We start from the raw sequence: 25,949 nt of genomic DNA on the forward strand, positions 1-25,949 counted from the left end.
GGGGAAGTGTTTGATTTTAGGATCCATAACTTTGAAGTTCTTGACTTCAGTGGAATTAAATTTTCATCCATAATATTGCAGTCAAAACATGTAGTCCTTAGTGCTAATGAAATTGTCTTTAAAGCATAGGGCAGTAAATTAATCTTCACAAGTATAATCTCTCCTCTGTTAATAGAAGTTAATACAGTTAGCAGACAGAGTAAAGCAGGCACATATCATTAGAGCTATTTTCATGGCTTTTCTTTCCAGCATATGGAAAGTTTCCATGACCCAGATATCGTTGTTAATTATCTTGACTGAGTTCAACTGAAACCATTTCTTTCATTGTTGAAAGCTATCTCTAGAGGTGATTGTAGACCTCATTGTATCTAATACACTGTAGCAAAATTTGTGAGACAATGAAGGGAGACTAGTAATGGAGCTGTTGAAAAATCTTGCACTCACTTTTCATACTCTTTTGACACTAATGTGGTGAAAACCGTAACAGGTCACATTATCCTACATACTCATGAGTATAAATTTCTGAGACTAAAACTCAGAGAAACTTACTGGAAGTCAAATCCAAGATGATTGATTATGGCAAGCGACAAGCCAAGATTTTGATTTTCTGCAAAACTGTTTAGTTAGTTCCCTTGTCCTCCCATCTTCTCCCTATTTGTCTGTGTTGCTCACCTGTAATTTCCTATCTAACATCTAGATTGTAAATCATAGATTTTAAGGTCTGAAGGACCACTATGATCATTTGTCTAGTCTGATGTCTGGCAGAATGTAGGCCACAGAATTTGATACAGTAATTCCAAAAAATCAGTCCAATAAATTGTGGTTGAACTAAAAGAGATTTTTTTAGAAAGGCATCTCTCCTTGATTAAAGGTTCTGAGTGTTGGGTAATCCACTACATTGCCTGTTAAAAGTCCCAAAGGTTAATTGTCCTGGCTGTTAAAAATATGTACTTCTAGTTTCTCTAGGTCAGGGACTTTTGTCATTGTCTGTCCAACAGGACTTTGATCATTGAGTGGAATTCCTATGTGCTACGATAATATAAAAAATAATGCATGAGGCAAAGAGACCTCACCCCCACCTTCCCCCTTATTGAAAGGTTATGGTACAGCATGAATATCTTAACTGCTCTTGAAAGCTTAGCTACTCTGTGGAATAATGTTTTGGACTACAGATCATACAGAAAACATTTTGAGATATTTCATAATTTGGAACGTTTTTCATAGGAATCCTCAATTATATTCTGCTTTTTCACTGAACTAGTTCACGGAACTCCGTTCTGAGTCCATAAGTTGGTACTGAAGCGTTCTTTGTTACTTACTCAAGGAATGAGTTAAAACTGTATATTCAAACTGTGTCTTCACTTAATTAATTGTATGCTTACTCAGAGCTGTTCTCTTAAACCAGTGTGCACATAAACCAGAACTACTGTTTATAAACCAGAGAACAAACTGTACACTTTGTGTCTTTCTGACTTTCAGCAGTAGTGAGATTTTGTACCTTAATCGTGTCAGTGCAAAAAAAAAATAAAACATATGTCAACATTTCAAAGTGAATTTGCAGTCCTTGTCAATAACAATACAGTACCAGCCATTACTAGAGATTAAGGGTATTAGAATGAGAGAATAAAAAAGAGTTCCTAGAGGTTTTTCAAATACTTAATCCCCCCGGCCTCTCCCCCGCCCAAATAAAAAAAATAAGAAGTGCTTGTCAAACCTTAGGGGCCCAGGTCCTCTGCTGGTATAATGGAACTATATTGATTTGCATCAAAAGAAGATATGTCTCAATATTCGTTTGCTTGCTGTGTTTCATCATGTCACACGCTCCTTTCTGCTTGGCTTTTCCAATCTTGTGAGCAGGAAGGCTACTAATATTTAAGATTCTTGCTGTAAGAGCAAAGACACCTTTATGTAAGCAAAAGCTGTATGTATAATTGTAATAAAATATATATTTATATTTTATAAAATATATTTATATGTAAAAGCACTCCTGAATAATAAGTGATCATCCTTTAAATGTTTTCAGAATCAGTAATGAAGCTTAATTTACACATTTATAAAACTAATTTTTGACAGATGTTCAAGAAGTCTGAAAAATATTTAATCTAGATATTTATGAAACCAAAATAGTACTTTATTTGATAAATACTTAGATGAAGGTCTGTAGAGGATGGGGGGAGATCAACCATAGATTATGGTTTTCAACAGTTTGTACATTTCACTGTCTTGCCCTGAAAATCAATACTGGATTACTATAACTAATATAATGTAATATTTGCCTTGAGTTCTGCAAATCAGTTTTACAACTTAATATCTGAAGTTGGAGTCGCAAATTTTCAACCCAGTCATTTTATTAATATATTAAACATTTTAAAAGGAGAATATTGGATCCACCTTTTCTTTTGAATTTGAGATTTACATTAAATCAAATATGTAACATTAACTAAAACTACTTAAAAAAGATCTCTCACACATAAGGAATAAGATAACAGAAATAAGATAACACATTGACACGCCTGGAAACAAGAACAAAGTCCTGGTTAAGTTCATATGGGGAGGGTTTTCTTTGGAAGTTAATCATTATCTGAATTTCTTTGCCTCCTTCTCTTGTAGAATCCACATTACTAACATCTGTTTAAAAAGAGACTGGTGTACTGCGCCCCAGTTGTGCATCTGGGTCTGCCCATGTGGAAACCCATTAACTTGGGGCTCCTCATTGGTTCACAGATCTGTCCACAAAGAACCAGATGCATGGTCTTTGTTTGGGGTCTAGTGGGATCAGATACTTACAGTGATTCTTGGTCATATGCATAGCGCAAAAATGGCAGCTAACTTTGAAGAAACGAATTTTCTTTTAGGGGATTTTGGCAGGGACCTTTAGATTTTTACCTTCCCCTGGGATGTTGAATGGAAATCAGGTGGGCATACTCCTTGCAGTCAGTGAAATATAGTTGAAAAGAGGAGGGTGGATAGAGATCTTTCCTATCTAATCCCTTTTTGCATTATGAAGAAGGTCACAGTTTGGCTTGGCTAATATATTTGACAGAACTGAACTAGTGCTGTTGATTGCAACACCTGGGTTGAAACAGTTTGGTCCAGAGGCAAATACATTTGGGGAAGGGAGTCTTGTTAACAACATCTGAGTGGGAAAAAAACATGGTTGAACAAGAAGTCAGGTTGTTTTAATTGTGCTGGGTATGGAGAAGGAGTTGGTTACAGAGAGGAATACAGCTGTAACAATGCAACTAACTGTTGTTTGGCACAAGGTAATGATTGAGTAAGGCGTATTCCTATCAGATCCTGGGTTTCAACTCCACTGATTATCAGAAAAGGAACTGTTGTATTTGAGATGTCAGACTTTTTTAGACCGCTCCAGTAGGTCATTTATATTGAATCCAGAAAAGTTGTTTTTGAATAGAATTGAGTACCATCTTTATGGTTAACTGTCCTTAGATATTGGAAACAAAATTCCTAACTCTAATTTTATATATATTTCTTTCGACTAGACATTCTTTAAATGTAGTTTTTTAAAAAAGATATAGTGGAGGAATTACAGCTAAATCCATTTGTAACTTGGGTAGCCTCACCATATTTGTATTAGTGTACAGGAAGGTTGAGAAATATATTAGTAACTGTAACAGTCTGGTACATTAAAATGCTAAAATATCCATTCACTGGACCTGACTGTTCTTTTCTTTTGAACTGTAGGAATACTGTATAAATCAATACTCTAAATAGTTACCAGGTAACTTTCTGACTAGTGTTGGACAGTAACTGTGTGGTGACTCCCTTGTCCTTTAAAACCCATGGAAATGGTTGTATCAAAAACAGGCTGTCATAGGCATCATGGAATAAAAAGTTTGCACCCAACTCCAGTTAGACCATCTACATAACTGTTATCCAAAGTACCCTTGTATTCACACCCTACATGCTGTTGTAATGATATTTGTACAACATATGCATTGTGAGGTATCACTTGAAAACTATTAACTTGTTGTTCAATAATATCATGGTGAAATATATGTAAAATTATGAACTCCTCCCCCCCCCCTTGTATGATGTCCTTAGCACATGTTCTAAACCAGACAGCCCTGCCTACACAAAAGTTGTTAAACTCATCTATCCTAAACAAAGGAATGTGTGTTTACCCCCAGTGTGTATATATAAGTGGTAAACAGGATCATCAAGACAGCCGGGGGAGGAGATGACAGGGAACAGAACAATTCACGTTCCAGAAAAAACAGCCGCGATGGGGAAAAGAGACCATGGCATCTTCTTCACCATTAGACTCCATGTTGTCTTCCTCACTGCTTGAATAAATGTTGCTTTGAGGGGTAACCTTCAGAAGAATCTATTTCAAAGGTTTGCTGGACTATAAAAGAATGGCGCAGAGAACCCAAAGTTCTCTTTCCCCTAAGAAGACAAAGGCACCAGTGCCTCTGGAAGAGATTCTGACTGAGGAGAGTGCCAGTCACCATCCTGCTGGAAGACTGGGTGAGAGAGGCCAGCTTGAACAAAGTCGTGAATCAAAACTTGATAGATTAAATTTTAGACTTAGATACGTGTTTTCACTATTATTTGCTGGTAATAATTTCTGACTTTCTCTTTTACTTGAACTCACTTAAATCCTATCTTCTTTTTTTAATAAACCTGTTTTACTGTTAATCTGAACCAACAGTACTGTATTTGTACAAGAGTGAATGTCAACTCCAGTTAATGTGGCAAACTGGTGGGTGTTGTCTCTTTAAAAGAGCAAATGGATCTTATTATTCCTCTGTACGTTGCAGGAGAGGGCTGGACATATCAGAACACACAGGCCTGGGGAAGTTCAGGACTGGGGTGTGTTGGGGTCCTCTTGCTGATTATAACCAAGGGTGGTGGAATCCAGTCTGAGGCTGGTGTGGTGGTGGCAGGTTGCTGGACTAGGGCTGCAGTTCTGCGCAGATATTCAGGGTAGGCTGGTTGTGAGCAGCCCAGATTGCGAGCTACAATAACAAAGCATTGTGAGGCACCAGGGTTACAGGACAAATGGTAACACAATCCATCATTGGTCCGAATTGCACCCCAGAATGTGACAATAACTAGATGCTTTTTCTTCCAAAGAACACATCTTACCATGGTTGTGAAACAGCAGCAGCTCTCCTTAATTTTTCAGCTGTCCATTTTGGAGTCTTGTCATTAAAATGGTAAAATAAACAAAATTATTAGCAAGTACGCATCCTGGGATGAATAATGTCTGAGTTAGAGATGGAATGACTCTCAGAATGTCAGTGGATATATGTATGTATTGCAGGTGATGTATAGGATCCACTGGGAGGTAATCTGTTTCATGGACCATGTTGTGGATGGGTGTACAATTAATGTGCTGTAGAACATTTAACTGTTAAAAAACAAAAAAACGATAAAGGGCCCTCATTTGGAAGGGACACTGTGTAAAGAAGAGACATTGGGTGCCCAAATTAAAATATAATGGGTCTCATTAAAGCAAAATGCTGAGGTCATTTGGCATTTTGCTTGAGTAAGGGCTGAAAGAGGCATAATGGCTTTAAAACAAAATTTCTTCAGAATATTTTAATGCTTTGCCATTAGGGGTCATTGCACTCAGACTAATTAAGGAGACCGAGTTTAATGCACTAACCTTTTGTCAAGTAGGGTGTTCATGTTACTGGTGCGATGTTACATGCTGAAGGTACGGGTTCTACTCTCCCTAATTACCAGGACCCAGGCTTTTTATGGAAGCAGTGTTTGGTTTTTGTGCCTCTTCACAGGCGGCTGCCAGGCACTTTGGCAGGGATTTCAGAATCTGTCTTGGAATGGAGAAGACATTTCTAATTTGCTGTTAGAAGTAGCACAATAGCCGCCACTGAATGGAACAATGTGAACTGAGCTAATGCAATTTTTAATGGTAGAGGACCCCTATGCAGATTGCCACTTCTGGGCCAAGAACAGAAGCACACACTGAAGGGACTGCATTGTGATGGGAACATAGGATGACCAGCAGTGGGCCTAGCACTTTCACAGGAGGACACATTCATGGGGCTTTGTAGGGACCCTGCCCTGGCATTTGCCTTGCCAAGCAATCACATGAGAGAACAAGTAAAGGTTCAAAAGTGTGTTGCCACCAGTCTAGGGAAACTGGCAACCACAGACTGCTATATAGATCTGTTGACCAGTTTTGGGTTGGGAAATCTACAGTTGGTGCAGCAGTTATAGAGGTTTGCAAGGCAACTAATGCTTTGCTGGCCCCACATTCAAATAATGGTGGGGTTTGAATAGAAGGGCTTCCCAAACTGGGTAGGTGCAATTGGTGGGATACATGTACCATTTCAAGCAAGCCAATATATTAACAGGAAAGGGTATTACTTCATCGTTATGCAGGCCCTTGTGGACCACATGGCATGTTGATGGACACCTACACTGCATGCACTGACAGGATGTGCATGATGCCAGGATGTTCCATAACTTTGGCCTGTTTCAACACAGTTAAGCTGCCATGTCATCTTGCTACCAGCACAGTCGTCAAGGGTTGTCTGTGCCAACTGTGATTTTAGGCTACACAGCATATCGGTTGCTGCCCTGGTGCTTACAGCTTTATCCTGATGTGTGCCAGCAGTACAAGAGGCACTTCAGCAACATGCTGAGCCAGTGCAGAATAGTGGTTGAATGTGTCTTTGGCTGACTAGAGGCGAGAACTCTCTAGAATACGTCCACACTAGTATCAACTTCCTGGACACCACTGTCATCTTTAGGGTTCCATTGCTGAAGCTAAGTATATACCAGTAAGCATGCCAAACACACCAAAGAAATCTGATAACTACAGCTAGGCACTCAGATACCACAGAATATACTCAGAGAAGAAGTCTGGGATACACATCTTAAGATGCTTAAAGTCGCATACACCAAAGAAGGACATTCCACCAGAGAAATAAGTCATCATGAAATGGACTGCTCAAATACCCCGAGAGAAATCTACTTCAATATGGGGCGAGGGGGTCTTCAAACTACATGTCCCTAGTTGTCACCTACCACACCACACTGGAACCCATGCAGGAGATCATTAAATGGTTACAAAAATTGGTTCAATAAAAGATACTACCAGCCCACCATGTCTCTCTAAAGGCATGATGGTGCTGCTGACTGACTTGTTTGGACTGTAGCATATTTAATGCTATATAGAATCATAGAATATCAGGGTTGGAAGGGACCCCAGAAGGTCACTAGTCCAACCCCCTGCTCGAAGCAGGACCAATTCCCAGTTAAATCATCCCAGCCAGGGCTTTGTCAAGCCTGACCTTAAAAACCTCTAAGGAAGGAGATTCTACCACCTCCCTAGGTAACGCATTCCAGTGTTTCACCACCCTCTTAGTGAAAAAGTTTTTCCTAATATCCAATCTAAACCTCCCCCACTGCAACTTGAGACCATTACTCCTCGTTCTGTCATCTGCATATCTGTCATATGTGTGATTAGAGCATGTTGTATGCCTCACAATATACATGAGCATGAGGGGAAATACTTTTGAATGGACAGGGTTGCTGAGAATTGTGAATTGGGGTGTATTTAGAGACAACCAACAAATGAGTGCTACAGGATCTGCTATACCAAACGCCATAAGGGATGTCATTTATGATTGCATATATTTAAGCTACATGGGGAGAACACACGGGCTGAATAATGAGGTTGCATGGCACATTTGAATTGTATGGTGCATGGAGGTTGTTGCCTTGTTTTCAGATTTAATGTTTATGCATACATTAAAGAATACAAATCAATGAATAAATCATTGGTGTTTATCTGGTTTCTTTCTGGTGCACTGGAGCAGACAGAGAGTGACCAGAGGTGTGTGTGTATGTGAGTAAAATGGACCAAAATCAGAACAGTAATAAACCAGCTTCTGCGGTACTGGTTTGGTATCTTACCATCTTACCATGCAGGTAAGTTTGGTTTGGTATCTTACCATGCAGGTGTTTGGGATGTTATGACAATTTACATTTTAGTTGAGATGTGGCCACAAACTTCCTAACTTTTATATTAAAGCATTTTCATTAAATGAGCTACTGCATTCATCAGCTGTAAGTGCTGGTTAGATTTTTTTCTGCTTGTACACCATATTGAACAGCGTGACTTGGGAATTGAGAATACGGTGGGGAGAGAGGGAATTGGGAGGCGAGTATAATTGTTACATCCTCCCTCAAGTGAAGCCAAAGCTAGAATTATAGGCTAAGAAACCACTCTATTATTTCATAGAATTATTTATAATAAAAAAGATAGCAGCCTCTATCTTACTGACCTGAGATGCTGAGTCCTCCCCTGCTTTTTAAGTTTGGGAAACCTCCACCACTTTGCGCTCTTCTTGGGATACATGAAGGAATATGTCCTGTTATTCAGAGATTCTGGTCTCTGAGCCTTCACCCATCCCAGCTCTACAGATGATTGTGTGGTGAAATGGGCCTTCCTGCTCACATAGGTGCTTGGAATATGGTCCAGTTCTTTGTAAAGCAGATGGGTGTAGGGATACCACTGATTTCTTTTTCTTATACCTGGACTTCCAGTTGCTCACCTTGAGTCAGCCCCTTTTTCTTGTTGCCCTGCTGTCTGCTCTGCTTGATCCCGTGTTCTTCTCACAGCTTCTTAGATATATCTTTGTTTGATTTTCCTCTTTGTACTGTTCAAGTGATGAGTTTTACTCACGTCAGCTCAAAGCTGCATCAAGATTCTGGTGTGCTCATATGGCCAGGTGGCTGCATGCTGATGTGCAGGCTTATCAGGGGCCATTGTAATGCTGTTTCAAACATGGGATGGGGAAGCCAGGAGCAACAGCAATCAGTTGGATCATGGACACTGAGCAGAGAGATATGAACGTGGATAGGAATGGATACCCAGTGGGATTATAGGAAGGGATTGGAGGACTATGATACCTCAATTTATTGTGGATGCCCATGGCTGCACCTATTAACTGCATTAACCTTGTACCAACACATGATAACAGCTACCTCGTCAGCCTTTCAGTTCAGAACATGGTGGCTGCCTTGCCATGTGGCACTGATAGCAATGTGGATGAGTGAATCTATGCAGCATTCGGGGGAAAATGCGGGGGCGGGGAGAGTGAGCATGAGGTTATCATGCAGTGAAGACAAGGCCAGTTTGTTTAGATCTCTGAGTTCTGTTTGGAGAGAATGCGAGAGCATTGTTTCTTGGGACAGGGCATAGGTGCCAGGCATGAGGTTTCTGCCAGAGGCAACTCCCTATTTGCCACATTGTTAAACATCCCTGCTTCAAAAAGCAAGGCTTTGTGTAAATGTTGTAAATAAAATAATTGTATGAAGATCTGGTTGACCAGCAAGTTTTGTCCTGGTATAATTGTCTGTTAGGGTTGCAATTTAAAAAAAACAACCTGAAATAGTTACACCAGAGCAAACTCTATTGTGACTCAGTTATGTGGTATGGCATATTCCCGTTCCCGTATATACAGCTTATTCTCCTTCCGGTATGGGAATAACTATGCAGCATTAGCAAAAAGAAAGAGTACTTGTGGCACCTTAGAGACTAACAAATTTTTTTGCTCAAATAAATTTGTTAGTCTCTAAGGTGCCACAAGTATTCCTTTTCTTTTTGCGGATACAGACTAACACAGCTGCTACTCTGAAAACTATACAGTATTAGGCACCATTATACTGATATAACTGCATCCATGCTAGAAGGCTTGTACTGCTTTTGCTAAAACATACTGCTTTGCAGTGCAGACAATACGTAAAAAAAAAATCTGATAGATGACACCAATTTCAGTTCCAAATGGAAAACTCACCTGTCAGGGTTTGAAAATCTGCTACCGTTTGGCAGAGGGAACCACATTACTCCTTATCTTAATAAACTTGTTGAAATACTTTGAAAATTATGAAATTGTAAAATTAGGCTTGATTTTTAGAAGCTTGTTGAGTTTTATTGTTTTACACCAGAGTATTTTACTGTGGGAATAACGTACTGCAAGTAGTTAAACCTGTAGTGGAATGTTGTTTTCTGGTTTGCCAAATAAATCCACGTTAGACCACACTATAAAGTGCTTGCTTCCAAGATGTTGATAATGATGGTTGAGGGTATTTCATCACTACAAAAGTCTGTGTTCTTAAAAAGTACAATTGGATCAGATTGATAATTGGAATAATAGAGCACAAGAGGGCAGTGTTGACCTCTTAAAATCTGGTATTATGACTCACTGGGACAAGTTTGTCAAAGTTTTCCTAGTATGTCTGTTACATGACTCATAGCTATACAGGAATATCAGCTGCTCTGGGTGAATTCAGAATTCCCTTTGTTTTTTGCAGGTTTACCATATTCATTCCGACAATTATGAGACACAAAACCAGCACTATGGAAGAAGCTTAACAAAAGAAACAATAAAAGATGGTAAGTGAATTAAAGTATATGTGGATGGATGTGCACAATAGGAATAGGCAATTTGACTCTAAATATTTTCTGTTTTCTTGTGGACCCCTGTGCACTGGATAACCTGCTGGATCTGCAGCAGGCTCGGGTGGCATTTGAATTAGTCAGTGATAGTCCAAGTAAACTTGAGCTGTTGCATTTGGCCTAAATAGCTCTGCAGATTATAGTAAATATCCCAGAACATTTGTTTCTTGTGAATAAGGAGGTAATCTGTGGTAGAATACAAGTAAATTATTCTGTGCCAATATGATTTAGTAGAATAAATTCACAAGAGTGTTAAATACACAACATCAGATGATAAAAATTTACCTTTGAAAGATCATATAACCGAGCATGCATTATGTCCTTTTATGATAAGGCTGCTGTAAATGTATGTTTACTTACTTCAGTTTTCCTCAGTTTAAGCCCACCCTTACCTTCTGAACATGCATCTTAAAATGAACCTGTATCAACTTCCTAAATAACTGCAACAGAATGGGTGGTGCAGTGGCCTTTGTATGTTTCAGAATAAAATATTTCTCTCTAAAACCAGCCTGTTCAAAGCTGGACCAGGTCAGTACACAACAAAGGTTGCCACCATATGACTGTTTAGTGATCTTTGTGATGTTTATTTCAAACCAATTCCTAATTGACACATGTCCATTTAACAAAAGTTCTTCCACATCTGCACTAAGTTGTCACCTTGTTGACTGTCTTAGTAAAGAAACCAAGGACTACTTGAGCATGGAGACCAAACTGCTTGCTCTTCCTGGGAGCGTTGGTCTCCCCACAAAAAGATTGATGCACATTTATAGTATGAGATGGTTGACAATTTATTTGGCTGGTCTCCTTGCTGCACTTGTTCTGTGAATAAATTTGTCAATTTTCAATACTTTCAGTTTTATACTTAAAACGAGTGCTAGATATGCTACTATTAGATATACAATATAATTCTAATTTGTTTGAATGTTAAGTGTGTACAGAAAGGAACATTTTGTATGCATCTTGATTTTGAACCACTGAAATCAATGAGAACAGATTTGGGCCCAAAAACTTATTACCCTAACAGAAGGAAAAAAATCCCCTTTAATGTTGATTTTAAAAGCGATACATATACTGTAAACTTACTTATCCTGAAAGTTTGTTTCCTTTTTTCAGGAATGTCCAGGTTTTTTCATAATGGGTACTGCTTAAGAAAAGATGCTGTTGCTGCCAGTATTCAGAAGATTGAAAAAATCTTGCAGTGGTTTGAAAGCCAGGAGCAGCTTACCTTCTATGCAAGTTCATTACTGTTTGTTTATGAAGGTTCATGTCAGCTGATGGCCACAAGGTTGAGTGATGGCACTTTAGCAGAGAAGAGAGTAGTGCCTAAAGGAGTGTTACAAGATGGAGACTTACTGGAGTATAATAATAATATTCATGTAATAAATTCTACAGAGAATGGAAAAGTAGAGGCCTCTGTAGGTAAAAACTTGCCTCAAATTTATGCATTTCACAAAAAGGCATATTCAAAGAGGAACCACAGTCAGATCTCACTAAAAGCTGAAAACCTGGAGCAAGACAATGTATGGAAAAGCAGCACTTGCATTTCCCAAGAACATCTAAATGGAAATGTTATACCCCAACTGGAAAAGGTTTTCTGCCATATGCCCAAAGAGATAAAGGAAAATGCAGATGTAGAAGTTAGAATGATAGATTTTGCTCATGTGTTTCCTAGTAACACAAAGGACCAGGGCTACATTTATGGTCTGAAGAATTTAATTACTGTACTTCAAAATATTTTGGATAACTAAATTCTTTGTTATGGATTTTAGTGGGGGCCAATGATAATGAAAAGCAACAACATAAAGAATTTCTGCACTTGTAATGTTGTATAACTGGGTTTGTATTGTTCTACTACATTTTATTTGTCTTTGTACTTTTGGTAGAAGGGTTTAACTTTTTATACTCTTACTCAGGAAAATTAATTGGTAGTTGATTAGTAAAGTATGACAGTATACAATTTTTAGGAAGTTCAAGCAGTGGTGATAGTGGATATATGAATAAATATAATGAAACATGCTTTGCCCAAATCAAAGGAAAAGTGCTATCTCATAACAAATGGTTGAGGTAGCTCCCCATAACTGCTTTAGGTTAGATGATGTTTGTCCACCTAGCCTTAACACTGAGCCATATCTAAATTAACAGGTTGTTGGAAGATAGGCAGAAAACTAGAAAGCCTAGGCTGATGTCCTCAATATTGCCCTCCGTAATTACAACATTGTTAAAACTGGAGTAACCCTACTTTGAGAGAAATCCTATTTACACGCTGAATTCTAATTTAGTAACCAGCATATCAAGTGGTGCTTTGTAATGAAAAGGTATGATATTGCTGCATTCTTAAAACTGGTAGGAGCTTCCCCTTTCTCATGGGTAGCCCTTAATGTAAGTTCATCGTCCACAGGGTACAATGTAATTAATGTGTTAGTGCTGTTGAAATGCTGGACTAAAGAATCATAAACAAAAATGACTTTAATTGTATATTTGCCTGAGAAGTCTTTATTTATGTTTTAAAAGGAAAAAGAAAAATCTAGAAATCCCATCTTGTTTTTGATGTAAAATTCCTAAGCCTGTTTGGGTTGTCTTCTGAAACGTACTTTTAATTACATTTTATTTGTGGAATATCTGCCATTGTGATTAAATGGAGGACTGGAGAACTTCCATCAGACTCCTTTCTTCTAAAAATGACATATCAAAAAAAGCAAAACAAAACATGGCATTTTAAAAAGGAACATTTATTACAGATTGTGATTTCCTCTGCCTATAGGTTTTATTTATTTTTTTTATTAAATGTTCAGAGTTCCACTATAGGGTAATGCCTAATAGAAGCCATGAGTGGGACATGCAGAGGAGCCCTTGTAACTGTAAGACCAAATTTAACCCCAGTGTAATCTGGCATGGTTTCATTTATTCACTGGAGTTGTACCTTACTTACACCAGGGCTAAATTTGGTCCTTATTACTGACACGCAAGCTATGTCATTTGAAAGCAAATCTGTGTTTGTGTACAGGCAAAATAAAGATTCATATGCATTAGTTTTGTGATGGAATATCCCAAGTATATTTTGTGTGCCCCTTTACGTGCTGTTTATGCTGCTGTCCTAATTTGCATACACAGCAGTATGCGATATGAGGAAGAGGTGCTGAGAATGTTGTGATCCATGCTGTGAAAGGTGATTTATGCTGAAGTTAAACCCCCAAAATAAAATGGCTAGAATGAACTCTGCTCTTGGAATTACATATTTATTAATTCTGAATATGGATTTAATGTGGCCTTGCTTCTCAATATAGTGTTATGCACTGTGCACTCATTTGTACAAATCCCTTTGCAAATTTTGTTAGAAACAGTTTTGTATATTGGAAAGAGATAATTGCCTTTTCAGTCTAACTAGTTTTTATATCAGGCTGTCTCAACATTTAGATGCTGAGATACTTATTTAATTAGAAGCAAAATAAAAGTACAACACAATAGGTTGTAGACTAAATTGTTGGATTTTTGTTTAGTTAATATTTGATAATACCTTAGTGTTAAAACAAGCAATTTGCAAGGCAAGATGTCTTCAAAGCATGGAAAAATAATTGCTCAAAAATAGGAACATAGTCTTTTTAATGGAAATTTTATGCAAAGTGTAGTGAAGGCTAAAGGAAAATAATAAAGGATATTTATATTTTGGTGGCATTTCCTTTACAAGCTCAAATTTAGACTCTCTGATGCTCACCAGAAGTTAGGAGTATTGATTTAAGTCATATTCCTGGGAAAGTTTCATTTTGTTGCAGTTGTGCTCTTGTTTCTGTGGGTTACTGTTTTGTTCTATCCTTCAAGTAGTTAACACTATTCAAGCCTGTTTACAGCAATTAGAGTATTTTAGCTTGTTAATGGCAGTTTTCCCAATTATATTCAAAATGCTTTATAGAAAAAGCAGTAGAAAACCCACTTTATAGCTGCATTTGAGTTCTCACCTGTAATTCATCTCTGTTGCACATTACTACATATGTGCGAGGGAAATCAGACTTTTGATTCCAAGGAACCTGTTATTGGAAAATGATCTGTCTTCTCCTAGTCAGAAATGCTTGTGCACTCCTGTCTGTACTGTAATATATATGTCTGAAGTGTTTGAATGCCCTTTTAGTGTTGATTATGGCTGTGTTGATTGTGGCAGGCAATGCACTTGGAATAGTGTAAAATTGTCAGACTATTTTGAATAAAATCTAAATAATTATTTCCTTTTGTAACAGAAATTACAGATATATTTTCTATTAATTAAAACTGCAACAAAGAATATAAAAGTAGTATTTTTAATCAGGAAATTAGGTATAGCTGAATGCTTGTTGTGGAAGTGCTTCAACATAGTATCTCCTGTGAGTTTAAGCCTGCAAAATTACTACATTCAGACTATTTTTGCACATTTTAGGTTAATATAGTAGTGTCTTGTGCAGTTCAAATCAACATTTTCAGTTTTAGGTGGAAATGTAGTTAGATCACTGAAACCAGTACCTTGTGACTTTCATTGGTAAACTGATTACAAAAATCAACAGTAAACAAAAGGAAGACACGCTGACCAGTATGCTTGTGTTTTAGCATTGATTCTTTTGAGCCTAATTTTTCAAATGGTCTGTGTCCTCTCTTTACGATCCCCATATTATACATGTATGAAATGTACAATATAGAGAACAGTTACTCAGTAGTCTTCACTTAAATATTAGTGAAACTTATGGGTATTTCTGCTAAATAGAAATAGGTAATCATTGACTGGAGTAATACGTGATCACTATTATCTGTTGATTAAATCTGACTAAATGAGTGTTTTGATTTAAGCAATAAGCATGAAAGACATTTGATCTTACAAAATAATCAGTTGTCAAAAGGGAAAATTCATGAAAATGTTGCTTAAATGTATTTTTTGTGAATATCGTCTAAAGACTTTCTAGCTATGTAATTGTGGGAATTGTGTACAGGTTTACCTAATAGCAATTTAAATTGTATACATTTTTATAACAAAGCATTTACATTCTTGATATTTTTGGATATTGGTGAAATTTGTTGCATAGATTCAAGTGAAGTTGGAAATTATTATGCCATTATGAATTGTTGAATAATTTATTCAACTAATTTTACAAGTTAAAACTATAAAATCTTCTGTATGAACAGAGTTTAACATGGAGCTTGTAATATTCTCAAACTATTAATTTTTTCCCTCGTGTGCAGTTGGACTGTATTTTTGCTTCTAAATAACACTACATTTCCATGTGGGGTTTATAGACTGTTGAGTAGGAAAGATTACTTGATTTGGATTAACAGAGTAATCAGGTTATTGGCATAAGTCAATACACTTGTTTCCAAAGTAATGTCATCATATACTGTATGCCTAGGGTGCCAATCAGGTATTTATTGTGTACAGAGAACTCCTATAGACTTCAGTGGGAGTTCTGGATAAGAAAGTACGCAAGATCAGGCCCTTAGTCCATGACAACAAAAAAGAATGAACTACATAAGGATGTGAACATTTGTTACTTGCAACCTAAAAAATTTTGAATACCATTGAAACTATTTTATGTTCTGTTTAAACTGGAAATAATATGAAGTCTAGGAAGAGGAAGAAAGGGTAGAACCACTAACATGTCTGGTATGGGCTAACAATTTTAGGTTTGTTATCAGTTTTTTTAAGAGTTGGACTAGTTTAATAGCCTTCTATGTAAACAGGTCCAGATCTGCTATTTAAAAACTATTATTTGCTTATTTAATTGTTTATACTTTTTCCAATAATCTTCCCTGCTGAGTGCCTTCAGCTCCTGCTTTGATACCTTTGGTGACCTCACATATGTAGCATCTAAAACATCATAATGGAATGCTTTAAAGAGGATTTTGATGTGGTCATTAAATTTTTTTTTTTTAAAGAAGTCTCATATCCATATAAGGTACACATACATACTGGAGAACATTGCCCAAATGCTTTAAATAATATGGAAAATGCAATTGTACATTAACATTTGTCACCGTCAAAAAAAAATGTAATCTGAAATGTAATCTGGTTGGAAACTAGTTACCTTAGGTTTTATGAAACTAGCTGTGTCTGTGTTTAAAAGAGAACCTTTCAAAGCATGGTGCATGAAAACAAGACTGTTTTAATGTAATCAATATTCAGTGCTGGGCTTGGGGTGGCTAAAGTAGTACAGCTGAAAGCAGTAAAGGATCGTTTACAATGAGCGGGACATCTCCTCAATCGTGCAATGCAAGTAACTATTACAGATAATGTCCAAAGACTTTAAGCTTTCATGTGTCTCATTCCTGTGGTACTTGCTCATGCAGTCCATTGAATTACAAACATATTGTAGTAAAAGTCTTATGTGAAGTTCATTCAATTACATGTCCACAGGCCAAATACTGCACATTTGCCATTGTACATAAATTGTTAATTAAAGCACCAGTGAATATTACAACTTCCAAATTGCAAATGTTCGTAATAATTGACACAGTAAAATAAAAAAATAATTATAGGAAAAGTGAATTTCAGGAAATATTTTGCCATAATTTTATTTCATAAAGATGGACCCCACATATTTGGAGTTAATTCTTGTTGGAAATCATTTTGATGATATGAAATCCTATAGAAATAAGGAGATTATGCAGAAGAGTGGTAACCAGGAACAAATGTACTTTTAAAACACCTTGTTTTAAATTGTATAAACATTAGAACTTGATACTAATCTGTTCAATGAGATATTAATAAATCTGCTATGAAGTAATGCTTTCCAAGTGTGATGTATATTGCACCTGCATATAAGTGAAACTAGAGTGAACAAAGGCACTTTATTACTCTGGGATCTGTACTGGAAGGTATTTGAAAGCATGTGAAAGTGCACCTAAAGCTGTGTTATTAACTGGTGACTTTAAAAACTACAATGCTAAATTTATTGTACTTGATGAATGTACCTAGTCTGGTTTCAGTTTCTTTGGTTCAAATGTCTAAACTATGTCACTCTATCTCCTTTAATTTGTATATGTTTGACTGTGGTTCATACTTTGTTTTTTGCCATTACTGGACTGCAGAGGGTATTGGGGATGTATAACGTGTCCATTATTTTATAGACCAATAGAATATGCTATATACCAACTTTTTGTAATTTAATTATGAGTGATATTTAGGTAATTCTAATAGCTGTATATTTCGCAAACTATTAAAATGTTCAGCAAGTGATTTTTGTATGTGTAAGTGCTTCCTTTATTAATATGGACTATTGCCAACAAACAAAAATCCATGTATCTATATTCTTTTCCCCACTGTATGCACTGTTTTATCTCCCAGTTCATTCTCATTCTGTTCACCATTACATAACAGATAATATCAACAAGCAGGAGGTCAGATACTCCCTTGGATTTAGCACCATTGGTGGGAAAGTGTTTCTCTCTCAATGGGCATCCACGCCTGGTAAAGCCTGCCTGTCAGCACAACACAGGCAGCTCTGCTGAAACTGGGCTTTTTCTGCAGAAGTCTGTTTCTCTACTGGATAGAATGCTGTACTACAGCTGAGCGACAGTTCTCTGCTTCCATCAATTAGTGTTGCACTCAGTTACTGCTACTATCCCTTGAGAGCCTCTTCCTTGCAGAAGAGCTTCTTTCTGCTTCCCTGCTAAGAAGCAGCTTTCTGAGGGACAAGAAAGGAACCCTCCAGACTGCGGGAGAGTAGAAAGCTAGGCTTCTAACAAGTTCTTGACCTTTCAGTCCTAAATCTAATGATATTTGCAAAGTATCAATTGCCTTACTAGTCTTGTGTCTCAAAAAACTTGCCCCTGAAGATCTATGTATTCAGTTGACCTCAAGAACTCTTGTCTCTGTGTCCTGCCACCACCAGTTCCCAATATTTGCCATTGCAGGCAAATATTTAAAATAGCCTTGCTTTTAACCTTTCCTGGACTTGGAGGTCATTTATCAAGCTAATGAACAGTTGTTGTTAATAAAATTGAGAGGGGTATCCTGGTTTACAATTATCTGCCTGACTGGATAATCTTTGTTGAAAGAAACAGTCTTCTTCTACCTGCTACAGATGGCTGAGGCTTCCAGACATCATAAGTTCATTGTAAATCAAATGGAAAAGCTATTCTGCCTTAAGAAATAGTTTGAGAAGTCACTTCTCAGCCATTATGGGAACAGTTTGCCTTTTGAAATTACAAAGATATGATGCCCTGTTCTTTCTCACTTCCTACTTTATAACAGTCATCTATAACATACTGAGTCCTACTTCTAATAAGCACTAATCATACAGTGAAGTTTTGGAAGCCTATCCTGGAACATGAGTACAGGGCAGCAGTTTATCCAGTAGATGGAGACAGGACTTCCTGTTATAAGGAAAAATGTGAACAAAATGGCTTTGGCAGAAGTGCCTTCTGACGGTAAGACATGAAACTAATTACAGGTAAGATTAAATTTTAAGTACTATAGAGACTTAGGAAACTTACTTTGAAGATTAGCTGCAAAATTGCAACCTTTTATATGCAAAGGATATAGGAATCCGAAGGCACACACACTCTGTCTCTATGGCAGGCAATTCTAGAGACCCTGTCACAGTAGATTAGAAATCAAAAGCATCTTGCATCCAATGGAGTCCAAAACTATATAATTTGTTTTTCTGTGCATCTGTTCATTTGGGTTTTCAAATTTGGTGTGAGTATGATGATAGAAGGTGGTTTTTATGGTGGGGGTAAGAGTCTCAGTGGCAGTCAAGATAATCAAATACATTAACATTTAATTAATATTATTTGGGTTGTATTAAATTTCTGTGCCACACATTTTCCCTGCATCCCTGCATTCAGCTTTGATACTTAACATTTTAAAATGCCTGTTCTCCTATACCCTATGTTTCAAAAATCATTTTGTATACTTTTTGATCACTTAGGCAGAATGCATCTAAGCTTGATAAATGCCCTTCAAGTCTAAGAAAGGTTAAAAGGTAAACTGCTGAGTTTTCATAGTACTATCCTCTTATGTGTATTTCACAGTCAAATCTTCACTACAGCCATGGCCATCTTTTAATTTTGTTGGAATCTCAGAGGTGAGGAAAACTGACATCAATTATACACCACCTTTCAATGCATCAAATACTTATTTAAGGATAATGGAAAGAGCCATCCATCTTCCAAGGCACATGAGGTATTGGGGCAAAGCAAATACTCCAATACTAAAGTTACAGTAATTAGTGCATGCAGTGGTGGTGTAGCCATGTGGGTCCCAGGATAGTAGAGAGACAAGGTGAGTGAGATAATCTTTTTGTTGCACCAACTTCTATTGGTGAGAGAGACAAGCGTCATCTCAGAGCTCTGTTTAGCTCGAAAACTTCTGTTGGTGTGAGAGAGAGAGAAGTTGGTCCAATAAAAGATATTACCTTGCCAGCTTCTCTCTCTAGTAATTCTTGCAGGCTGCTGGGACCTAGTCCGAGGAGAAAGGTAGAGCTGTGCTAAGGAGCAAGGAAAGTGCTTTACACAAGCTTTCCTTTCACAGGGAATTCCTTGCCACCGTAAATTCTTATACTGATATTTTTTGACTCTTTGTTTGTTCCATGCATGAAGCTTGTAGGATGCAAAGCTGCTGATGCATTGTGCTGGATTAGATATTTTATTTATATCTCTGTTGACTCGAGTTTCTGAAAGACTTTCTTCAAAACCCGCAGACTGGATAGAATTATGCTCCGACAAAGTATAGTGAGAATTTTTGAAACTAGGAATTCCCAGCTGTGAAAATCAGTTTAAGTGAGGTGGTTTTTTTCCTGCATTTGTTCTTTCGGAAGACACTGCATGAGCAGCAGCAAAATGAAAATAAAGACAAAGTTGTAAATGATAAAACATTATGATCCAAGAAGGAGAAACAGAAGGCTCCAAACATGCTTATATGGCAACCCAAGAAGAGACTAACACTGATAACTTACCGCCTAAACTATAAATATAATTTAAATGAGGCCAGTTCTAAGATAAATGTGCAGATCAGAAAGGATGAGGACAGGAAAGTGATGCACTCTATGGTCTGAAACCTCCTCAAATTATCTGAAAGGGACAATACAATTGTTAGCTTTTCCTGTGACTTTTGTGATCAAGGAAGGAATTTACGATCCACCTGGAAAATTGTTAGCTTGCAGATGCAAGGGCTAAATGAAATTAATCTGCTGACAGGAGTTATGGTTATAATTATATTGGAACAGTTGGTGCCATTTAAAGGCATTTTCAGGCTAAGATATATTTACAGAAAACATATGCGAATTATTTTGGAATATAGTACACAGCAGTTGTAAGTGTTGGATCATAGCTCATTCAAAATGTGGTGGTGATTATTCTCAGGCTAAGTTGGCAATGCAGTGGGCTTTGCATGAAATAGTGGGGTGTGGTTTACATAGTCATCAGGCTTGGGGCAGGAGATTACATTACAGTCTCTGCTAAAGGTTGTAACCCTTTGAGATATATTAAAGGGATAGAAACAGTTCTACAGAGAATGGTAAAACAGTCTTCTGTAGGTAAAAGTCACAGAAGAGGGGCCCTACTGGGTCAGACTAATGTTCTATCTAGCCCAGTATCATGTCTCTAAAAACAGCTGGAGGTTTAGGGACACCTGGAGAATGGGGTTGCATCCCTGACCATCTTGGCTAATAGTCATTGATGGACCTATTTTCCAGGAACTAGATTCTTTTTTGAACACAGTTATTCTTGGCCTTCACAACATCCCAGGGCAACAAGTTCCACAGGATAACTGCATTGTGTGAAGAAGTACTTCCCTTTGTTTGTTTTAAATCTGCTTCCTATTAATTTAATTGGGTGACCCCTAGTTCTTGTGTTATGCAAAGGTAAACATCTCCCAATTCAGTTTCTCCATACCATTTATTATTTTCTAGAGCTCTATCATATTCCCCCCTTAGTAATCTCTTTTCTAAGCTGAACAGTCCTAGTTTTTTTAAATGTCAGAGTGAATTTGTGTGGGGGGGTGGAGGGTGAGAAAACCTGGATTTGTGCTGGAAATGGCCCACCTGTTGATCACTTTAGATAAGCTATTACCAGCAGGACAGTGGGGTGGGAGGAGGTATTGTTTCATGATTTCTGTGTGTATATAAAGTCTGCTGCAGTTTCCACGGTAAACATCTGATGAAGTGAGCTGTAGCTCACGAAAGCTCATGCTCAAATAAATTGGTTAGTCTCTAAGGTGCCACAAGTACTCCTTTTCTTTTTGCGAATACAGACTAACACGGCTGTTCCTCTGAAACCTGTCCTTATATGGAAGATACCCATAATCATTTTGTTGTTGTTCTTTGTACGTTTTCCATTTCTAATATAATTTTTTTGAGATGTGGCAACCAGAACCACATGCAGTATTCAAGGTGTTGACATATCATGGATTTGTGTAGTGAGATTGATAGTTACTGTCATATTATATATCCCTTTCCTAAGGGTTCCTATCATTGCTAGCTTTTTTGACTGCCACTGCGCATTGACTGAATGTTTTCAGAGAACTATCCACGATGACTTCAAGAGCTCTTTCTTGAGTGGTAACAGCTAATTTAGACCCCATCATTTTGTATGTATAGTTGGAATGTTTTCCAACGTGCATTACTTTGCACTTATTAACATTGAATTTCGTCTGCCATTTTCTTGCCCAGTCACCCAGTTTAGTGAGATCCTTCCGTAGCTCTTCGCAGTCAGCTTTGGACTTAACTATCTTGAATAATTTTTTATTGCCTGCAAACGTTGCCACCTCACTGTTTACCACTTTTTCCAGATCATTTTTTAATATGTTGACCAGCATAGGCTCCAGTACAGATCCTTGGAGGAACCCGGCTATTCACCTTTCTCCATTGTGAAAACTATTTATTCATACCCTTTGTTTCCTATTTTTTAACCAGCTACTGATCAATGAGAGTACCTTCCCTCTTATCCCATGACTGCTTACTTTGCTTAAGAGCCTTTGGTGAGGGATCTTTTCAAAAGTTTCCTGAAAGTGCAAGTACACTATATATATGCACTGGATCACCCTTCTCCACATGTTTGTTGATTCCCTCAAAGGCATGATTTCCCTTTACAAAAGCCACGTTGACTCTTTTCTCTAACATACCATGTTTAGCTTCGTACCTGATATTTTTGTTCTGTACTATAGTTTCAACCAATTTACCTGGTACTGAAGTTAGGCCTGTAATTGCCAGGATTGCCTCTGGAGCTTTTTTTTTTTTTAAATCGGTGTTACATTTGCTGTCCTCCAGTTATCTGGTACAGAGGCTAATTTAAGTGATAGGTTACATACCACAGTTAGTAGTTCTGCAATTTCACATCTGAATTCCTTCAGACCTTTTGGGTGAATACTATCTGGTCTTGGTGACTTATTGCTATTTAATTTATCAATTTGTTCCAAAACCTTCTCTATTGACACCCCAGTCTGAGACAGTTCCTCAGATTTGTCATCTAAAAAAGAATGGCTAGGATCTGAGTGTGACAGATTTATGTTACCAATTTGCCTGAGGGTTCAGGTGATTAGGCTGAGGCCGCAGGATTTTTAGGGGAGGAGATGAAGGAGCATACTAAGTGACTAAGTTTAAAGCTTTATTAACCAAATAACAGAGGTGAGTGATGGGTGTGCCCCACATCACTCAGAGGGAGGAAGAAAGCATTCATGCCCGAGCCCTAATCCACTTTCATACTTACACACGCACAACCCAAGGCTGGCCAAGCCTGGGTGTAACTTAAGAAGAACAGGGGGAGGGTAGATGAGAGTTCTGCCCTTTGCATATGTTTTCTAGGATCTGCTGTAAATCTCCCTGCTTTAGCTCTTGAGAGGGTTTTAAGCCCTGGGTTCTTCTGGGGGCGTTTCATCCAGAGACCCCCTTGCTCTCTGTACCAGTCCGAACCAGCCTTTTGCGGCTCCCTTAGCTTCCCCAAAACACACTGGTTTCAGGGTTGTGAGACTGTTGTGTTTCAGTTTGCTGACCTTTGCAATCTTATTAGTTTTGCAACCCTTCAGTTCTGTCTGGCTCAGTTCTCCTTTTTCACAGCTGGCTGGGGTTGAGATACTGGCTTCCAGCTGTTTGGCAGCAGAGAGCCTGTTTGTGTACGCTGGCCTTGGGCAGCAGTTAGTGTATTATTTTCGGACCTAGCTGGATTGTCGAGTTAACAATTGGATTGTCCTTTTTCCCTTCCTCCCCCTTCAGCCTCTTGCAACCTGCAAAGGAATCTTTCACTTCACACACACACACCTTTAACCCTTCCCAAGATCCTTTCCAATGCATATAAAAATATTAGCCATATACAACACTGGTGCTTACCCAGGGGACCCCATGGGGGGGCAATTTTTATTGTGACATGAGGATCTCCCCCACATCCTCTGAAGTGAAGACCAATGCAAAGAATTTATAGCATCTCGATAGTCCAATGGCCATACTGACTATTTGGCAGGCTTCCTGCTTCTGATGTACTTAAATTATTTTTTTTTCCTGTTAGTTTTTTGTCCTTAGCTAGTAGTTCTTCAGATTCTTTTTTGGGCTACCTTATTATACTTTTACACTTGACTTGCCAGATTTTATGCTCTTTTATATTTTCCTCTTTGGTTTTTGACTTCCAATTTCCCTTTTTACCTCTAACTGCTCCTTTTCCTTTGCTGTAGTGGAATTTTTTCGGCCCTCCTACTGTGTTTTTTTTTTCTTTTAATTTGGGTGTATACATTTAGTTTGCTCCTCTGTTATGGTGTTTTTAAATAGTCTCCATACAAGTTGCAGGCATTTCATACTTCTGACTAGTCTAAATTTATGCATTTCATGTAAAGAAATACTTTGAGAGGCACACCGGTTCTAGTGACAGATTCTTGTGCTATGGATTACAAAGCATCCTGCATTCCACAGTTAATTCCATCTCTTACACTAAAAGAAAAGGAGTACTAGTGGCACCTTAGAGACTAACCAATTTATTTGAGCATAAGCTTTCGTGAGCTACAAATAAATTGGTTAGTCTCTAAGGTGCCACTAATACTTGTTTTCTTTTTGCGAATACAGACTAACACAGCTGCTACTCCGAAACATCTCTTACACTGTATAACAATCACACAGAAACTGACACTGGTTTTAAGTTGTATTCTGTATTTAAGTTCGTTCTCTTCTGCATTCTGGATGCATGCATGGAAAAAAAATGGTGTCCTTTTAAAAATGTTTTCTAAACAATAACTCTGTTTAACAATCTGGATTTTTGTGTGTGTGGATTTGCCCTGACCTTCCCCTCCCTTGCAGAAGAAAGGTGTAAATATGGGGCACGTATGGAACATCTGTAAAGTGGTGTGTCTTTATAAATACATTTTGTAGTTACTTATGCTAATTTTTTGTATTGGAAAAGGGCTATGTGTTAAGCTTATTTTTGTATTTTTTCTCTGAATATTTCTAATAAAAATAATCTACAGACAACAGATTCCACAACTTTCCTCCTTCCATTGTGACATATAGAAATGAAGGGTAAATCACACTATATGCAGAAACAAGACCAATTAAAACTATCAACATTTTACTCACTTGCTACTTTGTTTCCCATTTTGTACATTTTTTTTCCCATTACCACCACTTCCTAGTGACACTTAGCTCAGTTTGGGCTTGCAGCTGATCTGAATTTTAATGCTATATAATATTAATGACGTCTTAGTTGATTTCATTAGCAGTTTTGTCAGTTCCTTACAAACAAAAAATAACCATATTCTCCCCTCTCTGCCCAAAAGTAGTTTCCACTTGACAGAAAAATCTAGTAGTACCATCTAATAGTATTTGATCATATCAGCCAATGCTCTTGTGCAAGGAAGAATGTAGTTATGATTCCTAAAGAACTCTGAGAATGTATCCAAGTAACAAATGTTCTTCTATTGTAAGCAACCAGAAATGGAAGTAGCATGTGAGAGCAGTGAGCTTTGTTTTGAAATGATCACAAAGCAAATTGGATATGTCCCTTCAGAATGTATTTTCTACAAACTTGAAAAAAATCAGCCTGATTTCCTCTGAATTCCTTCACGGAGACACTGTTTAATTATTGCTTAAAGCACAACACCCTGAGGCTCCCTGTGTGTGCAACACATTTTAAAAATGATTTTTCATTAAAATCCTCTTTTTTCTCCTGAAAATTCTGCATTTCTCTTTAAATGCTTAGTTTTTTATTTCATTCGTTTATTTTTTCACCATTTCTCTTCTGTCGCCTTGCAGCTTTACTTCTCTTTTTTTTTATGCAGTATATTTCCTCTTTCTTCCCCCTTACTATTATTTATCGAGTACTGACAATATGCTCACAGATGGACAGGCCATAAAGGAATATAGACCCCCGGTCCTAAGGAACTTACTAAAGCCCTGATCATGCAAAGGGGTCCATAGGTGGCCCCTTACATCCATGCTGCATCCCACTGATTCCCTGTGTTGGTATCAGGTATGGTGCAACCTCCTAAAGTAAATTGAACTGTTTAGAAGCCTGGGTCACTTTACTGTTGAGGACCTAAATCTCTTCTTCCTCTCTT

General features: G+C 37.7%; 1 protein-coding gene across 3 annotated transcripts in view; it reads left to right on the forward strand.

Moving 5' to 3' along the window:
• IPMK (inositol polyphosphate multikinase) overlaps positions 1 to 17,651 on the forward strand; it is a 78,825-nt gene extending 61,174 nt beyond the window's left edge. For all 3 annotated transcript variants that reach the window (XM_073353675.2, XM_073353677.2, XM_073353678.2), the window contains 2 exons: positions 10,318 to 10,399; positions 11,576 to 17,651. In XM_073353675.2, the coding sequence (XP_073209776.1) occupies positions 10,318 to 10,399; positions 11,576 to 12,210 (717 nt within the window). In that variant the 3' untranslated portion in view covers positions 12,211 to 17,651. The remainder of the gene's footprint in view (positions 1 to 10,317; positions 10,400 to 11,575) is intronic.
• The last annotated feature ends 8,298 nt before the right edge of the window (positions 17,652 to 25,949 follow it).

This window comes from Lepidochelys kempii, chromosome 7, assembly GCF_965140285.1.
Source record: "Lepidochelys kempii isolate rLepKem1 chromosome 7, rLepKem1.hap1, whole genome shotgun sequence".
NCBI lineage: Eukaryota > Metazoa > Chordata > Testudines > Cheloniidae > Lepidochelys > Lepidochelys kempii.